At 42.2% G+C, this 27,944-nt stretch overlaps 2 protein-coding genes and 1 long non-coding RNA gene across 8 annotated transcripts in view; 2 read left to right on the plus strand and 1 right to left on the minus strand.

Annotated features, from left to right (window-relative positions):
• The window catches only part of LOC101162612 (serine/threonine-protein phosphatase 2B catalytic subunit alpha isoform), a 45,926-nt gene extending 30,783 nt beyond the window's left edge, over window positions 1–15,143 (plus strand). For 2 of the 3 annotated variants that reach the window (XM_023959362.1, XM_023959363.1), the window contains exons 7-14: window positions 644–721; window positions 2,200–2,294; window positions 2,450–2,575; window positions 5,329–5,406; window positions 5,508–5,592; window positions 5,727–5,824; window positions 7,571–7,618; window positions 11,227–15,143. In XM_023959362.1, the coding sequence (XP_023815130.1) occupies window positions 644–721; window positions 2,200–2,294; window positions 2,450–2,575; window positions 5,329–5,406; window positions 5,508–5,592; window positions 5,727–5,824; window positions 7,571–7,618; window positions 11,227–11,405 (787 nt within the window). In that variant the 3' untranslated portion in view covers window positions 11,406–15,143. The remainder of the gene's footprint in view (window positions 1–643; window positions 722–2,199; window positions 2,295–2,449; window positions 2,576–5,328; window positions 5,407–5,507; window positions 5,593–5,726; window positions 5,825–7,570; window positions 7,619–11,226) is intronic. The other variant, XM_023959364.1, reaches the window with a different exon arrangement.
• LOC110015781 lies at window positions 642–18,946 on the minus strand. 2 transcript variants are annotated; one of them, XR_002874029.1, is made up of 4 exons: window positions 18,560–18,946; window positions 3,461–3,651; window positions 3,069–3,162; window positions 642–801 (listed from the first exon to the last, which is right to left on the minus strand). It is a non-coding gene; the product is annotated as an uncharacterized LOC110015781 (long non-coding RNA). The 2 variants fall into 2 exon arrangements; XR_002874028.1 differs by lacking the exon at window positions 18,560–18,946 and having other exon boundaries at window positions 3,461–3,796.
• On the plus strand, window positions 17,825–27,762 carry tmem173 (transmembrane protein 173). 3 transcript variants are annotated; one of them, XM_023959365.1, is made up of 7 exons: window positions 17,825–18,425; window positions 20,922–21,148; window positions 21,221–21,386; window positions 24,443–24,551; window positions 24,630–24,874; window positions 26,119–26,305; window positions 26,565–27,762. In XM_023959365.1, the coding sequence occupies exons 1-7, from the start codon at window positions 18,300–18,302 to the stop codon at window positions 26,768–26,770; spliced, it is 1,266 nt and encodes a 421-aa protein (XP_023815133.1). In that variant the 5' UTR covers window positions 17,825–18,299; the 3' UTR covers window positions 26,771–27,762. The 3 variants fall into 3 exon arrangements, with proteins under 3 accessions (XP_023815133.1, XP_011478812.1, XP_020562439.1); XM_011480510.3 differs by lacking the exon at window positions 17,825–18,425 and adding an exon at window positions 19,626–19,953; XM_020706780.2 differs by lacking the exon at window positions 17,825–18,425 and having other exon boundaries at window positions 19,626–21,148.
• The last annotated feature ends 182 nt before the right edge of the window (window positions 27,763–27,944 follow it).

The raw sequence follows: 27,944 nt of genomic DNA on the forward strand, positions 1-27,944 counted from the left end.
GTTCTGTAGCAGATTGGTACGGAGGCTCAGAAAGACATGCTTGTATGCAAGCTAACACAGAATATTCACGCACACACACACACACACACACACACATATATATACATCTCTGTTTCAGCATGAAAAGATATCCCACAATCCCTTGGGAGACTGCACGGTTCTGTTGCTATGACGACTGGCTACTCCTGCCAGATATGGAGTGATATTAAGATACAGTGAGAGAACGAGGGAGAGCTGCGCAGGAGGAGGGTGCCAATGGTGGTGGCGGCGAGGAGGACGATGAGATATGGAAACAGAGGGAAAATGAACAGCGATGGGGGGGGTTTGCAGGAGCTGCAGCTAAGAAGCAGATGGCGAGTCGGGGTGGAATGAAGTGGGTTCGTCCTGACTGGGAAGTTGGTGTTTAGACTGGTTGCTTGTGATATGACAACAGGGATGCCTCTTGTTTAGGAGACTCAGCATCAATCAATCACTAACCCCCCCCCCCCCCCCCTTTTAAGTAAGAAGGCGTCCATAAGCTTAACCTCACTGCTGCCCTCTGCTGGTCCTGACCACACTCGACAAGAGAATTGCCAGATTCCATCATTAATATATTAGCGTTATTCTTTCTCTATTCACCTGTTTTGTTGCCATGTCTTCTCAGTTATCCTGCAGTATGCGAGTTCCTACAAACCAACAACCTGCTGTCAATCATCAGGGCCCATGAAGCACAGGATGCTGGGTAAGCAGCCGCAGTTCAGGCCTCCTTTGGGCTGCTTCGAAATCCGTTCTCAAGTGTCAGTTTTCATAGCTGAGTTGCTTCTGAAACAGCAAAATAAATAAAAGAGCCGTGATATTCAAATGACATTTTCCTTAATTAATTAACAAATTAACAAAAATGTAATTAAACAGTATTTCCTAACAGAAAAATCTAACTTTTGGCCTCTACTATAAACTCGTAATCTAAAGTTAGTGTCTGATTCTTCATTTTCATGTTTGCTGCATTCAGGCATTTTTGCTTCTGCGGTGCAGTTTTCAGGTAAAAGCGCTGATGCATTTTTACGCATAATGAAGAAAAGTGACTTGAAACCATGAAAAACAGCAGCTGCACAAAGTCAAGTTAAGAATATTTCTAAAAGCACAAATGACAGGACTGTCCAAACTTAAGTGTTTATTATCGTACAAAAACAGTTTCCAATTATTACATAGATTTCAAAAAGTCTAATTTTTATCTTTGAATGTAAGCTGATCATTGTGTCTGAACTGTGGGTTTGCTTTATATGGTGCCATTATTAAGAGAAGAAAGGTGAGATTAGAGGCGTAGCAATCGATTCCTGTCATAATTTGTGGTTCCTAGTCGATATTGGTCCCTTTTGATCGATCCGATTCACTGATCTAAACCGGATCCAGGACGTCTTTAGACAAAACTTCAACCAGTGTGACTCAGAGATTAACAGCTGGGTACTGAACAGAAAGATTAATAATAATAATAATAATAATAATAATAATAAGATTAATATTTACTCGTAAAAATGATCTTTTGGGCAGAAAAATAAATAACTTTTTGTGTGTAATCTTTTTAAAATACTTGTATTTTATTTTGTTTTAGTTTTTACCTCAAAACCCTTTCATACGGAAGAGGATTGGGTGCATGGAGAAAGAATGAAAAAAGGGCATAAAAAAATTCTGACTTTTTTTCTCAGAATTCTGAGATTAAAGTCAGAATTAAAGTCAGAATTTTCTATGCCGTTTTTTCTTTCTTTCTCCATGGCCCCAATCCTCTTCCGTACTTTCAGAATAATTCATAATTCTAAAAGATTTTTTTAGAACCAGTTTCTAAATTAAATAGGTGAGTCTTGCTGGTAGAGTGAGGTAATGAGTTCACTCTGGCCCAGTCTTTGTACTCGTCCTCATTTCCTGTCTAAACATGTAACACCCTGTGTGTCCAGAAGACCAACTGTACCCAGACTAATCCTAAAAACCTAAATGTGAACCCTCTTCTGACAGCTTTGCTTGAAACACTTGGGGGGCTTTTGTTGCTCAGTCGTTTTCCTCAGCCCTCCAGGGATTCTGCTCCAGTTTTTTTTTTTTTTAAGGGCTCTTGCCTCTTGAACTGGTTCCTGCCTGGATTTAAAGGCCTCCAGAGCAAATCCTCGGTGTTTGTCCACAGCGTTGGCTCTCATTTGAGAGGCGGTAACGTGGGTGTCTCTCTTTGCTCAGGTACCGCATGTACAGAAAGAGTCAGACCACAGGTTTCCCCTCCCTCATCACCATCTTCTCAGCCCCCAACTACCTGGATGTGTACAACAACAAAGGTCTGGAACACGCCGCTGTCACAAACACGTCCACATGTTCCGCCTTTACCTGATCAAACTGATTGGTCATGAAACCTTCCTGACCTCCTCCTGAAACACATTCAGGAGTTTCCTCCTCCTCCTCCTCCTCTAATGTTCGATGTTTCTGTGCGCAGCGGCGGTGTTGAAATACGAGAACAACGTGATGAACATCCGCCAGTTCAACTGCTCCCCTCACCCCTACTGGCTCCCCAACTTCATGGATGTCTTCACGTGGTCCCTGCCCTTCGTGGGAGAGAAGGGTACTCATGCAGACCAACAGGGTCCTTCCTACTATTTAGTGCCTTTTCAGCTTTGCCACTTCAAAAAACTTGTAATTTTTAAATGTTTTCATTGGAAGGAGCACTTTTTAAAGTATAAATAATATAAATATTGATCTGTTTCAGGACCTTATAGTGTAGAAAAAACACAGTTAAATTTTATTTGAACAAAGAAATTCTCAGAAAGGCTATTTTAAGCTTAATTTTCATTATATAAGTCCTACAACAGTAAAGTTCTAGAAGAATATGTTAAAAACACCAAAAAAATGACTCTCCTCATAATAGGCTTTTAACACAGTTCAGCATCTTAACCCTACTAGGGCTGCCCAACATAAGGAAAACTCATGAGTTGCAGTATTAGTGATCAAAGTTGCAATGACGATATAACTTGCAATATATGAACAAAAAGCAAAACAATGCAAAACATCATTTCTATTTCACTGCAACCATTTGATTTAACTAAGAGTCAACATACCTTAAATGATTCTCCAAATGACCTTCGTCTACATGGGAGGCGAGCATCTGACATAAAAAGAGTCCATTTGATTGGACACCGTGAGGGGGTCAATCTGATTGGTCAAAAGCATAAAGGGATTTAATTTTATTCGTTAAATACTTTAAGTTTCTATAAGATTGTTTTAGCATATGTAAGCTAACCATTTATTGCAATTTTTGCCATCTTTTGCGACATGCGTATTGCACAGCTTGAAATAGTGAAAATGATCAATTTTTCGATTTATTGTGCAGACCTACGGCAAAACCTTATCAAACCCTACGTTGCAGGCCTGAATTGCTGCTTGTGTATGTAGAGACCAAATAATCCAAAGTCACTTCGCTGGAACAGTAAATAAAATATAAACAATGTACCTTGAGTATCAGTCCCAATGAACTACTCCCTGTCCCGTCCGGGAATGGTACGCTCCGACTCCATTTTACGAACACCTCGTCCTCGTGTCCCACGTCGCCAGAGGTCCTCTGAGCCTCCTGGATGGCTCAAAGTGCTGTCTGGATCCGGTCCGTCATTCTCCAGTCCGGAAACGACAAGCTTCTACATCGATCTAGTGGGTGGAAACTCACAGGCTATGTCCGAATTCCCACCCTATAGTCCCCAACTACTTAAAAACTAGATAGTGTGGGACTATCTAGTGCCTTGGATTTTAAAAGCAGTTCTGGAGATGAAAACTTTGATGGTTTATTAAAAATACATTTATCAACAAATTTTTTTCAAAAAAATTGTTCAAACGCAATGCATTGTGGTCCATATACGCCAACCTAGTGAGCATCAATGCACACTGGTTTTTTGCAGAGACTTCTGGGAAGTTTCTAGGGCAATCATTTTAGGAATTGTAGATTCGGTCAGCACTACAGAAAGGCGAACGCACTATATAGTGCACTATATAGTGCACTATATAACCCCTATATAGTGCACTATATAGTGCACTATATAGGGGTTAGCGTGGGAATTCGGACATAGCCCTATATTCGGTCAGGACTGCAAACTGGCGAACACGCTCTATTTGATTAGATTTGATTTGAAATGGTTTATTTCAAGCAATCAAATAAGAATAATACACAACAAGGATACTATCATCAGTTATACATTCATACAATGACAAATTAGACTCAGGATATTTAGACATATTAATAAATATTGCTTGAAAGGGAGTGGAAGGAAGCAAACTTATATAATCCCACCCCGTTATACCATAACCATTTTATTACATGATTTATCATTATCCGGTTCCTAGGTTTTATCAGACAGAATTAAGAATCATAAGGTATCAATAAATTACATGACAAAGACGAATTACTTAAATTATTATGTAAAAAATAACTTTTAGAAATCAACATGGCAAATGCAGATCATTTATCCAAAATATATGCAGATTATTGTTACTTTTAAATGTCATGTATATGTTCATGGCTGGACGGTGGCGCAGTGGTTAGCGCTCTTGCCTCACAGCAAGATGGCCCCTGGTTTAAGTCCCGGCTGGGGGACCTGAAAACAGAACATGAACGGGGGACCTTTCTGTGTGGAGTTTGCATGTTCTCCCCGTGCATGCGTGGGTTCTCTCCGGGGTCTCCAGCTTCCTTCCACCGTCCAAAAACATGCTTCATAGGTCAATTGGCAACTCTAAATTATCCATAGGTGTGAAAGGGTGTGTGATTGTGGCCCTGCGACAGACTGGCGACCTGTCCATGGTGTCCCCTGCCTTCGCCCACGAGTGGCCAGGATAGGCTCCAGCAGCCCCGTGACCCCGAAAGGGATAAAACGGCAAAAGATGAATGAATGTATAGGATTAACAAAATTGCTTTATCAGTAAAATAAAAATAACACCGTTTCAAATTTTGACTCCAGTAAACCTTCCACCCAAAATGAGCTGGGATAGGCTCCAGCAACCCCTCGACTCTGAAAGGGATTCATCGGGTTCTAAATATGGATGGATGGATGTAATTTAACGCACATTTCTGTGAGGTTCCTCTGCTTTTTTAGTCATTAGGTTTGATTGGGGGGGGGGGGGGGGGTGTTAATCATCAGAAAGTTCAAGTTTGCTCAGTTTGATTGCAGCTGAGGTGATGCTGGTCAGTTGACTGACCTAGTTAAAACACTCCAGACAGTAGAAATGTCGGTTGATGTGGTGAATCTTCGTAGTGAAAATCAAAGGAATCTTTTGTTTGTGTGGAATTTTGTGAATTACAGCAGAGTGTCTGCATTTCCTGTCTTTCTGTGACAGTGACTGAGATGTTGGTGAACGTTCTCAGCATCTGCTCCGACGACGAGCTCACGAATGACGGGGAAGAGATCTACGACGGTGAGAGGCGCCGCCTGACTGCTTCCAACGCCAACAACGGGTCCTGTGGAGGCTCTGAGCTCCGGTTCATGTTTGTGTCTGTTTTTATTTCATTTTTGCAGCCAGTGCAGCTGCAGCAAGGAAAGAGGTGATCAAAAACAAGATCCGAGCCATTGGGAAGATGGCGAAGATGTTCTCTGTTCTACGGTGGGTTTGAATTCTTTTTATTTCTGCAGGTGGCAGTTAAGGACAATTCTCTGAGTTTCTGTCTGTCATCATCTGTTTTTTTTCTCTTTTTCCCCACACACATCTGCGCTTCCCTCGCTTGTTATTTCTCTCAGGGAGGAGAGTGAGAACGTCTTGACCCTGAAGGGGCTGACTCCTACAGGCATGCTGCCCAGCGGCGTGCTATCTGGCGGCAAGCAAACCCTGCAGAGCGGTGAGCTTTTTCACACATGCAGTCCACCCATGAGCACACCTCTGGGTAGTAGGAACAAAGAAAAAGAGAAAAGGGCACACACAGACAGTTTGGATGTCCGCCCTCTTTCTGCTCCTTTCCTCCTCTGCTGTATTTCTGTCTTCTCTCATTCCTCACTGACCAACACAGTGCTCACCTTCACCCAACGGCGCCTCAGGATACCAACAGCCCGCTGGCCGCAAGAGGCAAAAACCAAAAGAAGAAGTCACTGTCACTACCCGATCTGGAACGGCCACACGATCTGCACCACACAAATAAGAATATTACTTCATCTGTGGACAAAATTAAGTACTGTGAATTAGATAAGCTCCCGTGATTTGATTGTAAAAAAAAAAAACGTGTAAATCCTTAACAAATAATTAAAACATGTATAGAGTTTTTAAAAGATCAGCTCCAGATAGCATTGTAAACACCAAATAACTCAGTTTTCCCACAAATGAATGTTTTCTTCAACAATGGAGAGCTTCCACTGACTGAATTACAGCGCCGTAAAATAAGAAGAATGGCGCCTAAATGCAACATTGTACAGTATGATCGTATATTTTCATCATTACAGACAATGAAAATCCCAACAATGTGTGACATCGTGAAAACCATTTGGTTTGGAGCCATTCTTCTCTGTTTGATCGTTTTTATTTTTTTTAGAGGATATGTTGGCAATGAAACAAATAGGAGAACTGAGGGCAATTTTACTCTGAGGAGATGCCCCCGGGGGCAACTGCAGCCACTTTCGTAGCCAAGTTTACCGTTAAAACGTGTCTGAGTTAACAGAGTTAATATAGTGTTGGGAAGTGGCTGGATCCTCGCACACTCGGGAGGTAAACTGCAACCAAATGCAGCAGAACAAGAAGAAAACATTTGCACACGCGCAGTGCGGATCGTGCAGTCCTGATCCGTAGCTTTCCTTTTTTTATTTTGTCAGATGTAAACATCTCTAACCGACAAACGCCGTTAAATGTTTTTGAGCGGACGTAGACGGATTTAGCGCATGATCAGGTAGTGACAGAAGTCAATGCAGTCGCCTTTTTTCCGTGACATGGATGCCCCTCTGTTTTTAAGCCAGACAACATCGGTAAGCAGTGATTGGTCCGAGTCAATGTTTCTATGGCAACCATGAGACCACATACTCTTACTGAGGCATCAGTTTATAACTTGAATAACCTGCACAGAAAAACTGTTAAAAAGAAAAAAAGGCAGCAGAGCAAGAAGGGTAATTCCTACAAAAAGAATGACTAACACCTGTTTAGTTCTCATTAGAAGTGTGTGGGATTTTGGCTTCTTGGAGCCAGCGGGTACTTCCTGTTTGCCACGCCCGTCCAGTTCTCATATACCATTAATGGTCACAGCAACTTTAAAACATCTCACTCTGAGGTGTGTGCATGAGCTGCTGCTAACAAGCTGCTGCTAACAAAGGATGCTCTGCACATTCAAAGCCTGAAACATGCAACTGAGTCCTCACAAGAAACTCAGCTCCTATTGGAGCAAAGCAGGAGAAAACAAAAACTCAGTTTAGTTCCGATTCAACCCACGTAGTGATGTCTTCTAAAAATGTCTGAGTTTGAGAGCCGTGGACGCCCATACCCTCCTTCTTTGTGTCTTCTGTCTGCACAGAAGCATGTTTCAGCCTTCACTCCGTTTCTTCTTCTCCTCCCTCCTCCTTTCTGCTTCGTCTCTTCTGTCCTCCTCTTTCCTCCTTCCATCCTTCAGCAACCATTGAGGCCATAGAAGCCATCGAGACAGTTAAGGACGCCGAAGGTAAAATCACTGTCATCTCACTGTGTGTGTGTGTGTGCGCGTGTGTTTGCGGCAAACATGGCCGTTCTATCAGCTGCTCCCGCTCACGCCACCACCTCCTCCACCACCACCACGCCCTCCCACATGCAACCATTTTAACAAGGAAATACCCAGAAATGGAATTTTAAGCGTAATTTTCTTTGAAAACGTGTTTTTTTTTTTTTGGGTGTTTTGTTGTTTTGAACACCAAAAACACGATTTTTTCCTTAAACTGTAACGGTTGAGAATAGCCTAAAGAAAACCCAACTTTTTCTCCCAAATAAAAATGAAAACTTCTACACATTCTGGAGCAGTTGACTGCCTAAAGCTCCCTGATGGAGGGGACACAATGGACTGGGGGTGCTGCTGGGTAAGACACCTACGGTGGCCCAGAAGAGTCACAACACAACACTTTAGATTTCGTAACACAAAATAACACACTACAATTCGTCACAAGACTAAAAAAATTACTCACAACAAAAGAACTCGTATAGACGCCTCAGTCTGCAGCATAAAGAGATCAGCCTTGGTTCAAACCTCAGCTGGGGCTTTTCTCACATGTTTGATGGGTCATTTCAGAGTTTTATATGCTTGTTTTTGGACAAAATATTTAAAATTTAAATAACTTTTACTTGTTTTGCTGGCAGATTTAGTCGCATTTAACGAAACGTTCCGCTGCTCCCAGTTGCTAGAGTGTCCACCCTGTTTTGGGAAGGTTGTGAGTTCAAATCCTCAGTCAAATCATACCAAGGACTCCAAAAATAGGGCCTAATGTTTTCCTGCTTGTCACTCAGCATTAAAGGGTCAGAATGGTTGGGGGTTAAACCACCAAATGGTTATCGAGCAAGGATGTGTCTGCAGTTCACCACTCCCCCAGGGGATGGGTCAAATTTGGGGAAGAAATTTCACATACTCAGGTGTGTCGCAGCTAATGGGATCTTTGAACTGTTATTGTTCCTATTACGAGGGGAAAAAAAGTCATTAAATCTCATGAGACATGACCTGCTGAGTCATGTTCCCAAAACGAAGTCCACAGGAGATCAAAGGCTGGAAATTTAGGCAAATTTGATGATATTGGCCCTGGAGAACAACTGCAACCCAACGTTACAGGAATAGGACAACGGAGGGGGAAAAAAACAAACATTTCAACATTCTTTTGGTGGTGGGAGCTAATGATTTTGGATTCCATGCTGAGCTCCTCTGTAGACCAACAGTTAACTGGATCCTGCTCTTTCACTATAAACATGTCTGCATCATTTGTCAAATGTAAGTTCTGTATCCGCCGCCCTGCACCGAGACATTTTAGCTCTTGGTTTAAAGGTGACCCTTCAGAGAGTTTCCTAAATGTGTGTCTGCAAACCTGCCTCTGCATTCCCGTGAGCAGTTTCTCCATGGTGTTATGTTATTCGTCTGAGGTTGCTTAGTTGTGGGACCCGCTGAAGATCGGCGGGTCCTTCCGTCCTCGTCCAGCTCAAACTGCAGTGACGGCGAGCGTTCCAGACTGCTGCCGTGGAGTTTGTCTCTAGTGGGGTGTGGCTCGTGTCCACAGACCCGTCTGCACGCCTCAGTGAGCCGCTTCCTGTGTTTCGTGCCGTCCTTGGCTTCTCCAAGAACACAGCCCATAATTTGTTCGTTCAAATGAATTATGGAGGACCCCGTTTGTGAGATTTCTGCTGTTCTTTATGGACGTTTTTGTCGCATAATTTAACCCCAGCAAAGTGACAGTCGCTTTTGTTCAAAAGTGGTGTTCATCTGACAACACAGCACCTCTTTTTGTTTCCATAGTTATTCGGTCAAAATTATTCAAATACCACAACAGCAGTATGTGGTTTTCATCTGCTGGTTCTTTTTTTATATTTTCATGTCCACTGATTTACCTCTGAGCTTTTTAAAAGACCCTATAAAATCTGCTGATTGGCTAAAAACAGATTAATTATAACATTTTTGGTTGGCACGTGAAGTTTGCTTTCATTGGGGAAGATTTTGCATCATTTCATAAACAATAATTTTGCCCAAAAAAAAAAAATCCAAGCAAGTAGAAGCCAAACTGCTTTTTTCTAAAAGGGTGTTCATCTCTTTTGTTGTCACGATGAAAGAGTTCCAAGGAGAATAAACGTTTTTTTTTAAAGTATCCTCATAAGGAGGAGTTGCAACATCATCGATCATCGACTGACTCATCAGTTTCTGTTTGCAGCAATTCAGAGAAAACCAAACATCATGAAACGTTGATTGACTGAGGATGTAAATCAGTGGAACGTTATGGTAGAATCCGCCTTGTTAACAGTAAAAGTAGAAAAGGTGACCATTGACACAAAAAGAGGCTAATCAGATCTCAAGTGGGCCTGTTTTGATCAAACGTCTGGCTGTCAAAACTTCCTCAGATGTGTGTCTGTGCAGCTTTGCTTCGGTATTCTGTGTCTCCTGTTGCTTCTTCTGTCAGGTGTGTCAGACTACTGATCTAGGATCAAAGGCCAAGCGTTGCATCTGGGTCAAACTCATCCTAGCTCAGCGCTCAGACAGCAGATGGATGTTGTGTCTAGAGTTTGGTGTCAGAATTTTGTTTATCCAAACCTGAAAGTGGTTAAAAACTGCGGTTTGGACCCAAACAAGAGGTTTAGCTTTAGTCACAAGCAACTATATGAGGGGTTGACCCGTACGGATGGTGCGGGTTTTGGTGGAGGTTGTAGAGGAGAGTGGCTGCATCTTAAAGAGAGAGCACTTTCCTTGAGGCTTGTTCAGCCACTTAAGAGAACGCCATAAAAACAGAACTTACCATTGTCCTCCGTGTGGTAAGTGTATCTGAAAGTGTTTGTACGGCAAATTGAAGTTGCACATACATGTGATGTACAGGTGATGAAATTGTACCTTACACCACACTTAAGTCCTGGAGGGGTCCAAATCCAAGCCTCGGGGGCAGGCCTTCAGCTGGTTTTCCAGAAACCCTGCCTTATCTGCTGCTCATTACCTGGATCAGGTGTGTTTAGCCAACAAGAACCTTCAATGGCAGGTTGGTTGGAAAACATGGACGATACCAGCCAACGAGGCCTGGAATTGGACACCCCTGCTCTAGCCGTTAGTGAGGCGCGTGCACTGGCTCCTTACTGACTGTGCACAAATGCTTTACGCGCAGGATCTGCATGCGATACATAAGCGCCCGTAGGATTCCCACACAGTTTACACTCTGATTGACCAATTTTCTAAATTGTAACAGTCAGGCTGCAGGCAACAAGCGCATTTATCACGCCAACAGTAGGGTCCTTGTGCAGTCTGCAGGATTTGGGGGCTAAAAACCAGAAAAATCTGTACGACTCACCTACTTTCCCTTGGTAAAAGTGTTCATTAAGACCTGTCACCTGGGCTCACCGAGCGGCCTAAGAGCTTGATATTTTGAGCGGCCCCAAACACGTTTACCTATTTTCACCGGTTTACAGCCCGTATCCACCCTTTAGGGTAGTTGTGACTAAGGCTCCTCTCTTTGCTTTGGTGTTCTTCTCCCAAAGTCTTCCAAAGGGGTCTGGATGAACAAGATTCTCCTGAATGTTTGGTCGAATCCTAACTCCGTGTGGATGTTTGTGTGCACGTGTCTGCAGCCATCAGAGGCTTCTCACCACAGCATCGGATCAGCAGTTTCGAGGAGGCAAAGGGTCTGGACCGGATCAACGAGAGGATGCCGCCGAGGCGCGACGCCGTCAACAGCGTGGGCCTGTCGATGGGACGCATGAACATGGGGGAGCCCAACGGCACAGACAACAACAGCAATATACAGTGATGGACCGTCCCACATGCTCAGACCTGTACCTGCAGTTACAGCAACATGGATCCATGTTTAGACACATGTACATAGTCATACATACATGTGAGAAATGCATCACTAACCAATCCTGCAGACAATGCTCACAACCCATCATCCACTGCACACAAACCCACGCAGACACACTATTAGCTACCTTTCCTCAGCTCCTATGTAAAGGCATGAGTGTACCTGGACTTTACCACCAACAGCTGAGTTTCTTTACTGAACTGATCAGCTCTGATCTTGAGAACTACATCTGTATCGGCACAACCACAGGAGAGAAACTCCAAGAACGCTAACGGGTACCGGCAGGAGGAGCTGCCGTCCAGTCTGTGTCGCCTTGTGGCTCCACGCCGTGTTTGTGGCGTGTTACGTTTGTTTTGGCTCAGGTGTGGGGTTGCTTCTGCTCACGAGGCGACAGACCAAACGACGATTCATTTTCTAGAGTTGAGTATAGGCCTGCGTGCTTTCCCATGCATGCTATGACATGTTAGCATAGTACATGCAGTTGCAGTCATCGGTACTGCGCCTTCAGTAGCAGGTCAAACCGGTTCTTGGCATTATATACATCCACCTCAGATGAATGGTACTACAGTATATGCTGCACAAATGAAGAAAGTTTGTCAAACTAAGTGCACCCCAACCCTGCCATCAAAAAGGAAAATGCTAGCCAACAGTCAATCGGGGGATGCTGACCAACATCTTAGAGAATACTTGGAGGATTTTCAGCAAGTTCACTCCAAAGCATGAAAAACAAATCCTGCATCTCAACCTCTACAAGCCTCAGTCAGCGTACCAGGTGTTTTGGCTCTCAGAGCTAACCAGAAACCTGCCAACTCCCCTGTGCCAGGCTACATCTGCCCTATTTTATAGGTGGAATCTTCATGTTACCAAAACAATCTCCTCCTATTCTATACGAGCTTTCCGAATTCTGCATTGGGTGCGTAAAGTCGGAAATGTTGAAAGATGTTATTATTCAGAATGAAAGCTTTGCAGGAAATGAAAGGCGTTTAGGTAATGCTAGAAACTTTCCATCAGTTGGTGCCTGCACCTCCTCACAACTCAGGCGTATAGACTTGTTCTTAAAACATTTGCCACTACCGGTTTGTGACTTTAGATGAGGTTTAGAACACGGAACAGCTGGTTTTGCACTAAATAGCATTAATGTCCCACATTTAAGTCACAAAGCTCCTGGAACAAGGCCCCGAGGAGAGTTTTTCAACTGTAACAGCCTGATTCACATTTATAAAAACAAAATCTTACGGTACAAACAGCTGAGAAGTTGGTGGTTTTGAGGGTTTCTTTTGAAGCCACAGGAGCAAAAAGACAAAAGTTTGGCTGAAACTGGATGCCACAACAATAGATTTGAGCGCAGCAGCAAAATATCGGTAGAAAGAAAAAAAATTATATCAAACTTTATTTATACAAAGCGCCTCTCATGCTTTTAGTGCTTTACACTAAACTAAACTGATGAGGCGTGAAGCTCTAATTTCAGCCCTCTTCAAACAAACAGCCAGACTGTCATTTAAGATGGAGTCAAAGGGGTGTACTTAGTTTGTCACACACACACAACTCATTTTGATAAATGAAAAAAGAAACATCTGGAGTGAACTATTGACTGTATATGAGAACTGGACCGAGTGAGTGTGATGTCACACATAGAAAACTCTGTTACTTCCAGCTCCAATCAAAGTCGCCATTTTTTCGCAAATACGAACGCCGCCATGTTGGAGTCGGACGTCGTCAGTAAGCAGCGATTGATCCGAGTTGGGCTGAGTCATCATTGCTATGGCAACCACTCCGGCCAATCAGGAGTGGGCTTGTTGGTAGTTCATACCCCTTACCACCAAATCAAATGTTTCTAGCGTAGGCCCCACCTACTTTTATTGAGGCCTTTGATTGGCCAGTTTAGAATAACTTGCAGTAAAGAAATAATATGAAAAAGAAGGAGGATTATAAAGAACATGTTAAAAAAAAAAAAAAAAAAGGTATCAAGAGCAAGAACGGTTATTCTGATGAATAGAGTGAGTAATAGCTGCTTATTTCTTGACCTTTTGGAGCTGGTGGGTACTTCCTGTTTGGGACATGCTGGGGGCGGGGTCACTCAGTCCAACTCTCACTTACGGTCTATGGTATGAATGCATGGCCGCTCAGCCGAGGACATGTGGAGAACTTCTTTCATTCACAAAACATTAGGATTTAAGACGTGCACACCTTCTTCTCCAAACACCTTTATGTTGAAAGACGATTTCTTTTCTCGCTTGCAGTTCACACCGACAGTCTGGCAGTAACCAAAAGCTGCAGAAGGGTTACACGCTGCCCGCATCAGTGTGTGCAGATGCTCCCAGCTGCAATCTAATCTGAGCCCTGAACTCTCCTTCTGCAGAGGAGATCCCCACTTTTTTTTTTTTTTTGCTTCTGTAGCACTGCACTATTCTCCACTTGAAGCCAAGGGGAAGTGTCCCCCTCAAACTCTGGTTCTCAGCCAGCTTGCTCTCTGGAAAGGCTTGAAACTGGGCCCAATTTATATTAGAGGAGTTTCCCTCTACGTGTAAATAATTTACAAAGAGGTTTTATTGCACATCTGATGCATATGATCACAGGAGATGCAGTACAAGTGAAACTCGAATGTTTTATTTTAGGGGAGGAGATCGGATATGAAGCCACACCTTCATGTTCTTTTTTCATCCTCCTTTCCTTCCGGGTTGATTTCTGCAGAAATGTTCTTTTATTTTTGGTGGTGGTGGTGGTGGTGGGGGGGACAGCTGGTCTCAAAAGCAAGAAATGAAATTTCTCTGAGGAAGCAGATTCTTCTGAAGGCCAGAGGAGGAAAAGTGAAGTTAAAGGTCTTTGTAAAGCATTTATATTAACGCATCAGTGCATGCAAAGTTAAGTTCTTTGATAATAATGTGAAGATTATATTTGTGCTCTGTGTTTCACTATAGGACATTTTTCCATCAGGGTTTCTGGTCAATATTAATGAACTGAAGGTATAATTTGTCATTTATTTTGTACATATTGTTAATTTATTTTTTTCAAATCGATTTTTCTGTCACTGTATTTTCTTTTGGTCTCATTTATTCCTGTTTTTTTTTTTGTAAGTGTTTTTCAGTTGCGCTGTACAGAACGACAGTATGCTTCTCTTCATGCCCCGCCCCTCTCTTTGTCAGTGTACAGGAGTTGTTTTTAAATGATAAATATGAACACTTAAACCAATATGAAACGAATGATCGTACTAAATACAAAAAGGCACAGACATCCGGACAGCCAAAAGCATGATTGCATGGTTCCAACCGGCACTTCCAAGCAAAAAGCAGCGGAGGAGCCGGCGACGGCGTCAGTTTTTAAGAAAAATGTTTACTCTGAGCATCATTCATGAGGACTCCTCCGTATTTGATTCTGTTTATGACTATTTTGATTCTATTTATTATGGACATTATTCTTAATATTTAAGCTCTCTCTGCTGGTTGCTCTTCATGTTGCGTTGCTCCTTGGTTGTGCTTCTTTGGGAGAGGTGACCCCCCCCCCCGCATCCCGCCCCCCCCCGGATGACCCTGTGCCATAGAGTTGTACCACATTCCTTCCTTTCTTGGTTTCCTCCTTTCCTGCCCTCCCTGGACTTTTCTGTTTTGGCTCCCTGGTCACTAACACTGTAAGCATGCCCCATGGGATTCTCCACTTTTTTACTCTTGAATAAAATATGCATGGACCTTTGGTATGGATACAAAGTCTTTTTGTTTTTAACATTTCTGAGCATAAACGCATAAACTTAAGGATGTCTTTAAACCAAGATAGTTTAGGATAAACCAGGTTTGGCTCCAAATTTGTTTTTGTTTGGTTTGTTTTTAGTTGGGAGTAGCTAGAAAGTCCTGCAGACACTGCAGCAATAGTTTGGAAAACAGAAAAACCAAAGCATTAAAATTAAAAATAAAAAGCATTTAAAGCATTTAAAAATTGCAAAAAGCTTTAAAACTTTTGTTTTCTGATTTCTAACTACAGTTCACAATTTTGCAGATTTTTCAGGGCAATTTTTTTTTTTTAACACCCTGTGTTCTGCATTGTGATTGGCTGTAGACCATCGTCAATCAGTCGGCCATGTCTGCAGTACAGAATGCATTACGTTTTTAACATTGATTGGAATCAAATCTTTGCATTCATTCTAAAAACCTAGACGTATTTTTCGCCGTCAGTTTGAACTTTGAGAGTTTAAACAAGAGAGAAACATGAGAAAATGTTTGATTAAAGTGAATAAAGTAAGGATGGAGTTATACAGCCTTCAAACAACTAGAATCTTTGTGGACTTCAATTTATTTTAGAACATAACCCCGGCAAAAAAAAACGAGGCAACACTGTACACCACGATTAGGTGAGATAAACTTGATTATCCAGGGAGTTGCAAGAAGTGAAATCTATGAAGTAGTTTTTTTTTTAATGATTGTAGTTGTTTGCAGAGCGTAAAGCTCCTCTCTACTATTGACTGCATGAGAATTGGACTGATGGGTGATGTCACCCACTAATACGGCTCACTTCCTGCTCCAACCAAATGCGGTCAATTCAGCCGCTGTTTTGTCGCGATGCGGACGCCGCCATGTTAGGGCCATATCTAGTAGGCAGTGACTGGTCCAAGTCGGTCGCAGTCAATGTTTCTATGGCAACCACTCAGGCCAATCACCGCTAGTGTTTGCAAGCAGGCTTCACAAAATCTGTCAAACATTTTGGAAAGTTGGACGTGGGGGCCAGCAGGGACAACATGCTTTTATTGAGGTGTCAAATTGGTCGGTTTATACCTTAAATAACTTGCATTACAGGAAAATATCTTATAAAAAATAGGATTATCTAGAGCATGTTAAAAAAAGACATTTCAGATTAAGGATAGTGATTCTGATGAGTAACATGACTGAGTAATAGTTGTTTGTTTTTCCATAGAAGTCTATGGGATTTTGGCTTATTGGGGCCGCCGGGTACTTCCTGTTTGGGGAGCAAGGGGTCACTTAGTCCAGTTCTCCTATACAGTACAGTCGATAGCTACTACACACCCCTGAGACCCCTTTTTTTTTTTTAGATAGACATGAACATGTTCACACTTTTCTGAAAGATTAAGTCCAGTTTTAAAGAATTAAACCAAAATTCTGCCAGAATTCAAAGATTTTTGTAAACCGAACACATCCTCCACAGCAGATTTGGCAGAGGAGATTGATGGACAAACAGCCAATCAGTGCGCAGATACATACTGTACACTAAAAGTGTGCAAAACTGCACCAAAAGAAACTGCAAAACCACAACCGGTAAAACACGATGTAGGAAGAACATTGTACTTCCAGCTTTTTGTGTTGTTCACACTTCCCTTCACTCAAATTGCAGCTTTTGTCAAACTCACCTAAATTACCTTTGTTTTGTGTTTGGACATCACATTGCTGCTAAAACGCACCAGGAATCACTTAAACGCTCCATGTTTGGGGGCAAAATTTATCCAAAAAAAAAAAAAACTTCTTTAGGGAGAAAATTGACGATGAAAAGAAAAAAAGAAAGAAAAAAATGATGAGATGTTTACCCATAACCTCTTCCGGATTTGGTTGTTTTTTTCCTCCCTCATCATTTACTCGGTTTACTGAGGGGTATTCCAGGAAGCATGTTTAAACTACCCTGACTTTAACCCTGAACTCTGGCTGAAATCCGCCTGAACTTGCTTACTCTGGGTATGTCGGTTTCAAAAGACCGGATATGAGTTGGCGTAATTACGCTCGACTTGGTAACCCTGGGTTAATGAACGTGCACAGCAAGTACATAAAGACATTCTCAATGGATCGCTGATTTCTGGAGTAACCATGGAAACGCGTGGAGAAAAAAAGAAAGCGCAATACTTCAGTGAGACGGAGTCTGAGATTTTAATGACGGCTATGAAGACTATACGTCCATCAAAAAAGTAACATGGCTGCATCATCATCAAAAGAAAGAGTTTCTGCTTGGAGAAAAAGAACAGATAAAGTAAACGCACAAGTTTCTGATCTTGTTTTCATTTTCCTTGTGACGTGTGTGTGTGTGTATTTTATATATATATATATATATATATATATAAAACTATGTGTTATTTTTAAGCTGACTTAACAAAAAAAAAGATTTCTTAACTGAAGCAAATAATTAAGCTAGATCAAATAAAAAAGTTTCTTTCCAACATCCATATGTGGTCTTATCACCCTCTCATGGTGGAAAAAGTATTATCTGAGCTTCTTCATCCACTAAATCATCTTCAAATGGACACGCCATGCTCCTTCACCTCTCTGAAAACAAACTAACCTTCAACTAAACCTGCTCCAGACCAGGTTATGTTCAGAGCATGAGTTGCTATGGCAACTTGACACCCCCTGAAACATACCTCCATTTTTGGAACCATAAGCTGAGGTTATCAACTTCCTTTGCCTCAAACTTACCGTGGTAACTAGCATAAACTGCTTTCTGGAATACCCCCCAGGCCTGCATTCACACTGTTGCCAAATCGTGCCAGAGTTCACTTGCAGCTAAACCAAGACACTCATTCAGTTTATGTATAAAACATTTAATACAAATATTAATTAACAGATTCTGGTGTGAAAAGTGAACTAAACTGTCAAAAGAGAAACAGTGAAGTTTCAAGGAAGCGAGAAAGTTGTGTTATTTTGAAGAGTGAAAGTAATGTCCATAACATAGAAAATTCAGCAAAACAGAAACCAAAACAACAACATAGTTTGACATAAAATACACCTAAAGTCAGAGAAAACATGCTCATGTATTCAACTCTAGACCTGCAGGTGGAATACTGTGGCTTGAAAAGGTGCATGGGAGGATTAGAAACAGTACTCAGCAAGACGTGGAAGAGGAAGTAGAAACACAAATATGGAAAGGATTTGTAGAAGTCTGGGTGGGGTCAGAGTATGCAAATGTAGAAAAACGTTCAAAAACCCACCAAACTGGAGGTGGAGACAGAAGAGAAGAAGACAGAAGACAAAGAAACCTCTCAAAGTGAGCTCTTCCTCTGTTTACTTGTTTCTTTTACAGAAAGACTGTTATTCCTGTTATATTTCCCTGTTTTTATCTGAAATATCTCAGAGTGACAGAGTGTGAAGGAATCTGGCTTTCATTCGTGGTTTTCTTACCTCATGAGGTTCCTGACCTCGCAGGTTCCGCTGCTCCCTTCAAAGCTTTCACTTTGAGGTGACGCAGATGTTGGCGGTGGTTGTAACGGTCACAGCTTCACTCAAAAAATGTCAAAAATCTGAGGGAAAAGCACTGCTAAAGCACTGAGATCCTGCAGGACACATGTATTGTAAAAGTCTGTGCTGTCAGGACTCCATAAGGTCAAAATCAAAGTCTTGTTGCAGCACAAGAGTGGGTTGAAAACTCCGCCTGCTGCCTCTTTAAGCCTTCCAGGTGTTTCCAATTATCTCCTGTACTCACCTGTGCACACGCCTCAGCGCAGGAGCTGTCATCGACTGTGGACAATAAAGCTCCAGGAACGAATGGAAACAACTATCATTTCACAACTTCAGTGAAAAAAGTGTTTAAATATAAACACGATATTATGGACTGGATCCCCTTTTTGAGGTGGTTTGACTTTTGCTCTGAAAAAAAAAAGGAACATGAGGTCAAATGTGCAAAAACAGAAAATCTAAAAATGATGCTTGGATTTTAAGATTTTGGGAGAAAAATAAGTATTTATTTTGGCAAAACTAACATTTTTGCACAGAATTCTAGATATAAATTTAACCGTTAGACCCTTTTCCTCAGACTAGATGGCGCCATCGTGTGTAAAGTTATTTCCGGTTCAGCGGTCCAGACAGGTAAAGCAGAGAACTAAATGCTGTTTAACACAATTTTACATAAGCAATAAAAAGGTAACCTTAACAATTATAACGGAAAATGTTCACAATATTTAGTTCATAAATGCCCTACCTAACTAATCTGTTTTCCTCTCTTAGATCGTTCACAAAACACAAATTTCTGATGTCCTCCAATTTTGGAGGTTCTATTGAAAATATCAACCTTTTATTTGGAGCAGATTTTATTCTGGTGGGTTCTATTTTGTTCCATGACCGGGATTTGGGCCGCCGAGGGACTGCCACCCAAACCACACTGGGCAGAGGCCCCGGGGAAGACCCAGGACACGCCGGAGAGTCTACGTCTCTCGGCTGGCCTGGGAACGCCTCGGGGACCCCCCGGAGAAGCTGGAGGAAGTGGCCGGGAGAGGGAAGTCTGGGCATCTTTGCTTAGATTACTGCCCCCGCGACCCGGTCCTGGATAAGCGGAGGAAGATGGATAGATGGGTTCTATTTAGGTTGATGGTATTCGCACGTTAAGTGCAACTGAGACCAAAAACGGAAGGAAATTGGATGGAAACGGATGGAAAGGCAAACTGCTGCATCTCCAGCATTCCTTTTTTAATTGCTCACGCAGCAAAAGCACAAGTGAAAAGATAATTACAAGTTTCTCCACATTTGACCCGACTCCCGGAGGAGCAGTGAGCTGCAGACACTCTGGATCCTTCCTCCAGGTCCGTGCTGCCGCGAAGTTCGTGCTGGCCGTTACCTTTTTCATTCATTCACCGCACAAGAAAGCAATGCATCAGTGATCAGCTTCACTTTAATGTAAGACGCTGAAATTGTCTTATTTTTGCTCTGTTTACAATGATTTTGTAAACAGCTCCTACAGCTCTACGTCTCATACCCAAAGCTAATGCTAGCATTAGCATCAATTAGAGCAATTAGACCACGAGTAGCTGGGATAGGCTCCAGCAGCCCAGTGACCCCGAAAGGGACCAAATGGACAGATCGCTGTTCTGTTGCAGGGCCACAATCACACACCCACACACTCACGTTCACACCTATAGGGACAATTGAGATAATTAACCTATGAAGCGTGTGTTTGGACGGTGGGAGGAAGTGAAAAGTGTCTATTGAAGACTATTTATTTTGTTACCCATAATTCCCTCCTGGTCCCCTAAATGTGTCCCTTAGGGGGAAAAGACTTGATTCAAAATGTAAAAGTAATTTAATAAAATGAAAATTTAAAACACACAATGACAAATTTCCTGTTATTTTCAAAGATCAGTCAGAATTTGATCACATATGTAATAAAAAATATATTATAAGGGAAGTTAACATTTTTGTGATTAGAAGTATTTTTTTAGATCATTTATTTTCTGGATAAAACATTTCCTTTAGATCAAATTCAGTGCTTCAATTTTTATTATTTTTATTATTTTGTTGACTAAATTGTTTCAGTGTCCTTCATCAGGAGGCGGAGCTAAAATATTTTATATTGGTGGGGGCTGGGGGCTCTGTGAGGGTGACACGTTAATTTCGTGCTTTTTTATTTCAAATTGCCCTTTTTGCAATAATTATAGAAGCTTGTAGTGATGATTTCTTGTTCTTTGTCAATAATATTACTAATGAAGGCAGGGGCGGGGCTACAGGGGGCTCCGCCCCGCCTTCATCTATAACTCCAACTTCTCCCTGACAGATGCAAAACCATCAGGGACATGAGGCTGTGATCCCACGGCCTCGTGGGAATCTTCCCAAACTGTGTGCTGGCGTGATTGCCGCCATAACCACCGGCGGGGTCGTATTTGCATCTCCGGAGACGTTTCTTGCCTCGGCCGCCTTGGCGGTCGCCATGGTGACTCTGGGGTCTCTCCTGCACGCCCTCTGTCTGCTGGTGGAGGAAGTGCTGCACCACAGAAACACCAGGTCAGCTCTTTGACCTTCTTTGGACCCTCAGCCCCTCTCAGCTCGCCGCTTCACGGCTCCCTCCCTCCTCAGGTATCGAGGTCGGGTGAGGCTCATACCGTCAGCCTGCGGTCTGGGGGGGCGGGCTCTGCTGGCCGTGGGGGTGGGAGGCCTCCTGCTGCACCTCGGAGCCCAATGCTGGGAGCTCCTTCTCCTGGCTCCTGTTTTCTACACGCTGCTCAAAGCTCTGGGAGTTCTGGTGAGGTTCTGCTGTGACTCACAAACATCTGTCCTACTCTGACTCAGAGATGATTGTTGCAGGAAGAGCTCACATTTGGTGACTTTTTGTGCCGGCTTTGGTGGTTCTGTTAGTCAGCTGCTCAGAGAACGACAGCAAAAAAAACAAAAAGCAGGATGACTTCATGCACGCTCACTTCCTGAAACTCTAGTTGCTGACGAGGAGTTTCCAGATTTAAAAAAAACTAACACTTTTATCAGCAAAAGTCAGCCAGAAGTGTGAAATTCTGAGCAGGAATGCATTTTTAAAAAGGGGTTTATTAAGTGGAAAATTGAAAGTAAAAAAAAAAAAGATTAATTCATGTCCAGGACTTAAATGCATCTCCTGTCATTGATTTACATATATAAATCAATGAATAAATGCACATTTTTTTCTTCCTCCAACTCCCCTGATTAATTAAATTGAAAAAAACAAACAAAAAAAAGAAAATAGTTTAAAATAAAACCAGTGGGTATCTGGAACATGTTTCATCTTGAACAATGGTCCGGATGAATTCTTGATTCTGATTGGTTTACTGGGTGTGCGTAAAAAAGTGACAATCAACAGGAATGACTGCACGGCTAAAAAAGAAGTTCTGGTCACGTATCATAAATGTTCTGTATCACTGCGCCGGCTTCTTTAAAGCAAACTTTAGATTCATCATCAAAAACAAAATGAGACCATCAGCATATCTATCTATCTATCTATCTATCTATCTATCTATCTATCTATCTATCTATCTATCTATCTATCTATCTATCTATCTATCTATCTATCTATCTATCTATCTATCTATCTATCTATCTATCTATCTATCTATCTATCTATCTATCTATCTATCTATCTATCTATCTATCTATCTATCTATCTATCTATCTATCTATCTAACACTAACACAATTCCTTCATTTTATGGACTCGTAAGTAATTGGACAATTGACTTCCATGCTATTGCATGGGCATGTGTGGGCAATTCCCTTGTTATGTCATTATGAGTGAAGCAGATAAAAGGCCTGGAGTTGATTAGAGGACTCGTGTTTGCATTTTGAAGATTTTGCTGTGAACAGACAACATGCGGTCAAAGGAGCTCATCATGCAGGTGAAAGGAGCCATCATTAAGCTGAGAAAACAGAAAAAAACATGCCAGAAATTGCTACAGTGTTAGGAGTGGCAAAATCAACAGTGGTACATCCTGAGAAAGAAAAGAAAGCACTGGTGAACTCAGCTATGCAAAAAAACCTGGACGTCGACGGAAGACAACAGTGGTGGATGATGGTAGAATCATTTCCATGGTGAAGAGGAACACGTTCACAACAGCCAACCAAGTGAACAACACTCTCCAGGAGGTAGGCGTATCAATATCCAAGTCTACCATTAAAAAGAAGACTGCATGAAAGTAGAGACAGACGGTAAAGATGGAAGCCACTCATAAGCCACAAGAATAGGAAGGCTAGATTGGACTTTGCTTAAAAGCATCTAAAAAAGCTGGAAAAACATTCGTTGGACAAATGAAACCAAAATCAACCTCTACCAGAATGATGACAAGAGAAAAGTATGGAGAAGGTGTGGAGAAGCTCCTGATCCAAAGCACACTACATCATCAGTAAAACACGGTGGAGGCAGTGTGATGGTCTGGGTGTGCATGGCTGCTAGTGGCACTGGGACACTAGTGTTTATTGATGACGTGACACAGGACAGAAGCAGCCCAATGAATTCTGAGGTGTTCAGAGACAGACTGTCTGCGCAGATCCCGATGAATGCAGCCAAACTGATTGGGCAGCGTTTCATAATACAGATGGACAACGACCCGAAACACACCGCCAAAGCAACTCAGGAGTTTATTGAAGCAAAGAAGTGGAATATTCTTGAATGGCCAAGTCAGTCACCTGATCTTAACCCAGTTGAGCAGCATTTCACTTGTTGAAGACTAAACTTCCGACAGAAAGGCCCACAAACAAACAGCAACTGAAAGCCGCTGCAGTAAAGGCCTGGCAGAGCATTCAGAAGGAGAAAACCCAGCATCTGGTGATGTCCATGAGTTCAAGACTTCAGGCTGTCATTGCCAACAAAGGGTTTTCAACCAAATATAAGTAATGACCATTTGGTTTTCAGTTATTTCATTTGTCCAATTACTTACGAGACCATGAAATGAAGGGATTGTGTTTAAAAAATGCTTTAGTTTTTCACATTTTCATGCAATCATTTGGTTCAACCCATGGAATAAAAGCTGAAAGTCTTCACTTCAATGGCATCCGAGTTGTTTTATTTAAAATTCACTGTTGTAATTTACAGAAACTAAATTAGAAAGAATGTGTCTCTGTCCAAATATTTATGGTCCTGACTTTATATCTTTTGGCGCTGCAGTCCAGGTCTTTGCCGGCTCAGCCATCCCACCACAGAGCAAATAGTCAGTTTTTTAGTGGAAAAAAAGTGTTCCCAACCGAAAAAACATGAAATAAAGTACTAAAAAGTGATTAAATATTTATTTTTTTAATGAAAATGGTATAAGCAGGATAATGGCCTTTTATATGTGCATTATTATGTACGTAATAATTCAAACTAATCAAAACTATCTCTTTCACTGTTTATTTCCATATAATTACATTTCAAACTGTGTTTGCAGATCCCACACACTGACCTAAACATCTTTCTGTTTGCATTTCTGATGATTTGCTGTTTAGGATTACGGATAATAACCCTCCTTTATTTCTGAAAGGAGCTTTTGAGTTTTGGTTATGCAGTTTATCGGTTTTACCATCGTAGTGTACGAGTTGTTCTGTGTGAAAAACTGCTAAATATTGTAGATTTAATGTTATTGCATGATTCTGAAGGGTAAACATTGGATTTAGAACTCTTTTTAAATTATTTGCCACACAATTAGCCAAACAAACTAACATTTGATCAGATTTAAAGATTTTTACCGTCAGGCGTCGCTCTGATTGTCCACGCTCATGTGGACCTTCTTAGGAAAAGTCTGGTTGTTCCTAAGCGAGCTCAGGAGCTGGAACATCACTCTGGCTGTTTCTGATGGGTGTGCAGGGTCCGTCGGAGGTTGAGGTTTCAGATATCTGCGAGGAGAGGAAGATGAACGTTGCCCACGGCCTGGCCTGGTCCTTTTACTTGGGCTACCTGAAACTGGTGCTGCCACGTCAGTAACATCCCAACACGCCGGCCCAACGCCAGCACGGATCTGTTTGACCTCGCCAGCTTGTCTTTGTCCGTCCAGGTCTGGAGGACTCCATTGCAGAGTTTTGCGCCTCACACCCCACCAGCAGAGACCTCTGGGCTCGTGGCTCCAGGAAGCTCTTCATCCTCATTCCCCTAAACGGCAAGATTTCCCACCAGCTGAAGGACGAGGACGAGCGGCTGCAGTTCTACGACAACCTTCCCAACTATGAAATGAACATGGCGGGAATTCGGGGACGCGTCTATAAGCACAGTGTCTACAAAGTGCTGGACGAGGATGGAAGGGTAAGGTCACAGGAGAGTGCAAGAACTTTCCCTTTTATTACCACCAGAGGGCGACATTTCCCCATTCAGCACGTTTATGGGGGAAACAGAAACCAGAAAAAAAAATGTTTAACATTTCAAGATAAACCTTCTAAAAATTGGTTGACAGTTGAGTGTTTAAAGTGACGAACCTCACAAGAAAACAAAGAAATATTTATATTTGAACAGCAAATAATAAAACTGAAAGTCAGTTTTTGTTTGATTTTTTTTTTTCTACTTTTTAATTAAAGATTTTTTTGTAGCACAGTAGCTTTAAAGCTCAAGCACAAATCTTATTTTAGAGATACAGTCTGACTTTTAATAGAAATAAATCTGTTTAAAAAGTTGGAAAAATATTTCTATAATTTTATAATCTTTATTATTTAGGTTTTTTAGAAACTTCAGGGGGAAAAAATGTAAAAAGCTGAACATAAACGCACATATGTGTTTGCTTTGTCGCCCTCTTGTGGTTAAACTTGAGAAGGCATCGTTGTAGAAATTAGTGAGGAGGCCTGAAACCAAAAAGATCCAGTCCGCTGTTTTTGGTGTTTTTAACATGTTGTTGTGTTACTTTCTGATGGTGGAGTACATATTTAATGCTTGTGGTATCCTATGACCTCACCCTAACATTGACGTGTTCTTCCTACCATGACAAAGGTGGATAAAGGTGGAAAGATTTCATGTAATCCATGGACACCAGTGAAGATCACAAATCATTGAAGAAAAAAAGCTTCAGAGCACTGTCTAGTGGGTCTAGATGACCCAACTCCCAATGGTAAAGTGCCTAGGATAGCACAAGGTTTAAAGAAAATTAAGCTTAAAACTGGATTTCAGAGTATTTCTTCATTCTAATTGTTGTGAATTTGCAGATGACAAAGTGCTGTTTGAAAAAAAGAGAATATTTGTGACGTAGAAAATATCCCACCATAACTTTGAGGTAAATTTCTAATGAATTCCTGCCGCTTTGCAGAAACTATGTCCTAGAAAAAGACTTTTTTTGGCCTAAAAACAGCATAATCCTAATTAAAAGACCACTTGAAAATAGATCAAACTATGATTAGAGTGGGTTTTTAAAGGATTGTACGAACATTTGTTTGGGTCCATCACCATTTATGTCTGTACTCAAACCCCCTGCACCTATTTAATCGGATGGAATATGAGGTTTTCATCCTCAGTGATGCGTATCTTCATAAAATCCTCTCAGGTGTGCATTTGTGTTCAACCAGGCCCACGACTGCGTGGTGGAGTTTGCCACACCCGTGCTGACGCTCTATAAGATGTCTCAGGAGAGGAGCGCCGGCTTCGGGGAGTCCGAGCGCAGGCAGCAGGTTCTGCTTTTCTACAAAACCCTGCAGGACATCCTGGAGGGATCCTTGGAGTGTCGCAACCGTTACAGACTCATCCTGCTGCTCGGTGAGAGGCTGAATCAGCGCTCGGCTCCACAGTGGCGTGACACTGCGAAAATCCCACACTTCCTCCTTTAAGGACTGATGAATTCATAGTTTAGTTTGGCTTTAGCAGCAGTTTTTTACGTTTGTTGCATCACACTCAGATCAAAAAGGCACAGATCAGCTTTTCTTGTCTCATGTGAACTTTTTCTCCAGAAAAAAAAAAATCCGTATTTTCTGGTTCAAACCATCATAACTGACAAATCTTCCTCTCCACGTCATAGATGAAACTGAAGATGACCCTCACTTCCTGTCCAAAGCCATCCTGAGACACTTGAATCAACAAGAAAGGGAAGAGTTCTGCCTGAACCCAATCCCTCAGCAGGAGACGAACTCGCCCGGGGCGCCCATGAGCAGGATGCCCACACTCATGATCAGCCTGGAGCCCCCTCAGCCTCTGAGAGACCCCGCTGAGGACAGTTATGAGTAACATCCACAGGATGATGGTGGGATCTGCTGCCGCCTTAGTTAAAGACACTCAAACTCCCATTAAAGATACGCTCACATCTTTTCTTGGAGTATTTGTTTTTCCATATTTTCTACAGGAGCCAAAAAATGCCTAATGAAGAATTAAAAAAAACACATAGAAGTCACTCCGGAGTAGAAGTTCCACTTCTGGGAGAAAAGTACAACACTTCTGAACAAATCCGCCATGTCCGGCACAAAGCTGGTTTCACACCGAACGCCATTCCCGTTTTCATCTTTATTTGATAGTCAATCCCAGCAAGAAGGGCCAAGGGGACCCCAGATGGTTAAAATGTGGGCCCCGAATGGGTTTGTCTGAAGATTCCATGTGTTTTCCCACACAGAATTACATGGTCACTCAGTGGCCTGTCTCACTACGCTAGCCAGACGCCCGGTAGACGACCGAGCTGTCCACCTGGTGGCCTAGCATCCCTGCGGCGCTAGCCGACAGTCTGGTGGACAGCACCGAGTGCCCTCTTAGGGCAATGTGGGCAAACACAGGTGGGGCCACCATGGAAACTGCGGACAAATCCATTCGGGGCCCAAATTTTCTGCCCACTTTTTGACCATCTGGGGCCCACTTGGCCTTGCTGGCTGGGTTTGCTTGTCCAAAAATGCGTTCATGAGCTCCTGTCGTGTGTGGGAGTACAAGTGACTGGCCGAATCGCTTCCCTACCCCAACATTTACCCTCCAACCGGAGAGAAATGTAAAAAAGAAATAGTGGCTGTGTCCCAATTCCAGCCCTAATACCTAACTACTAAAAAACGATAAAGAGCGGGAATGTGTAGTGCCCTGGATTTTAAAGCAATTCACCATGCTCACTACTTTTTTATTTCTTATTGTTTAAACGGCGAATATGACGATTTATGAATCCACTGTCTTCTGAAGATAGAAACGTTGATGGTTTAGTAAAACAAATACATTAAAATACTGTTTTTGGCAAGAATTGTTCCAACGCCAATGTCCAATGTCTTGTTTTTTTGTTTTTTTTTTCTCAGATGCTACTTTACATGTCAATTTGATTGTGGTCTATATTCGCCGATCTAGTGAGCATCGACGCACACTGGTTTTTCACAGAGACTTCTGGGAAATTTCCAGTGCACTCAAGGGCACAAGAAAAGTACACTAAATACTGCGT

Source organism: Oryzias latipes, chromosome 10 (genome assembly GCF_002234675.1).
Source record: "Oryzias latipes chromosome 10, ASM223467v1".
NCBI classification, from domain to species: domain Eukaryota; kingdom Metazoa; phylum Chordata; class Actinopteri; order Beloniformes; family Adrianichthyidae; genus Oryzias; species Oryzias latipes.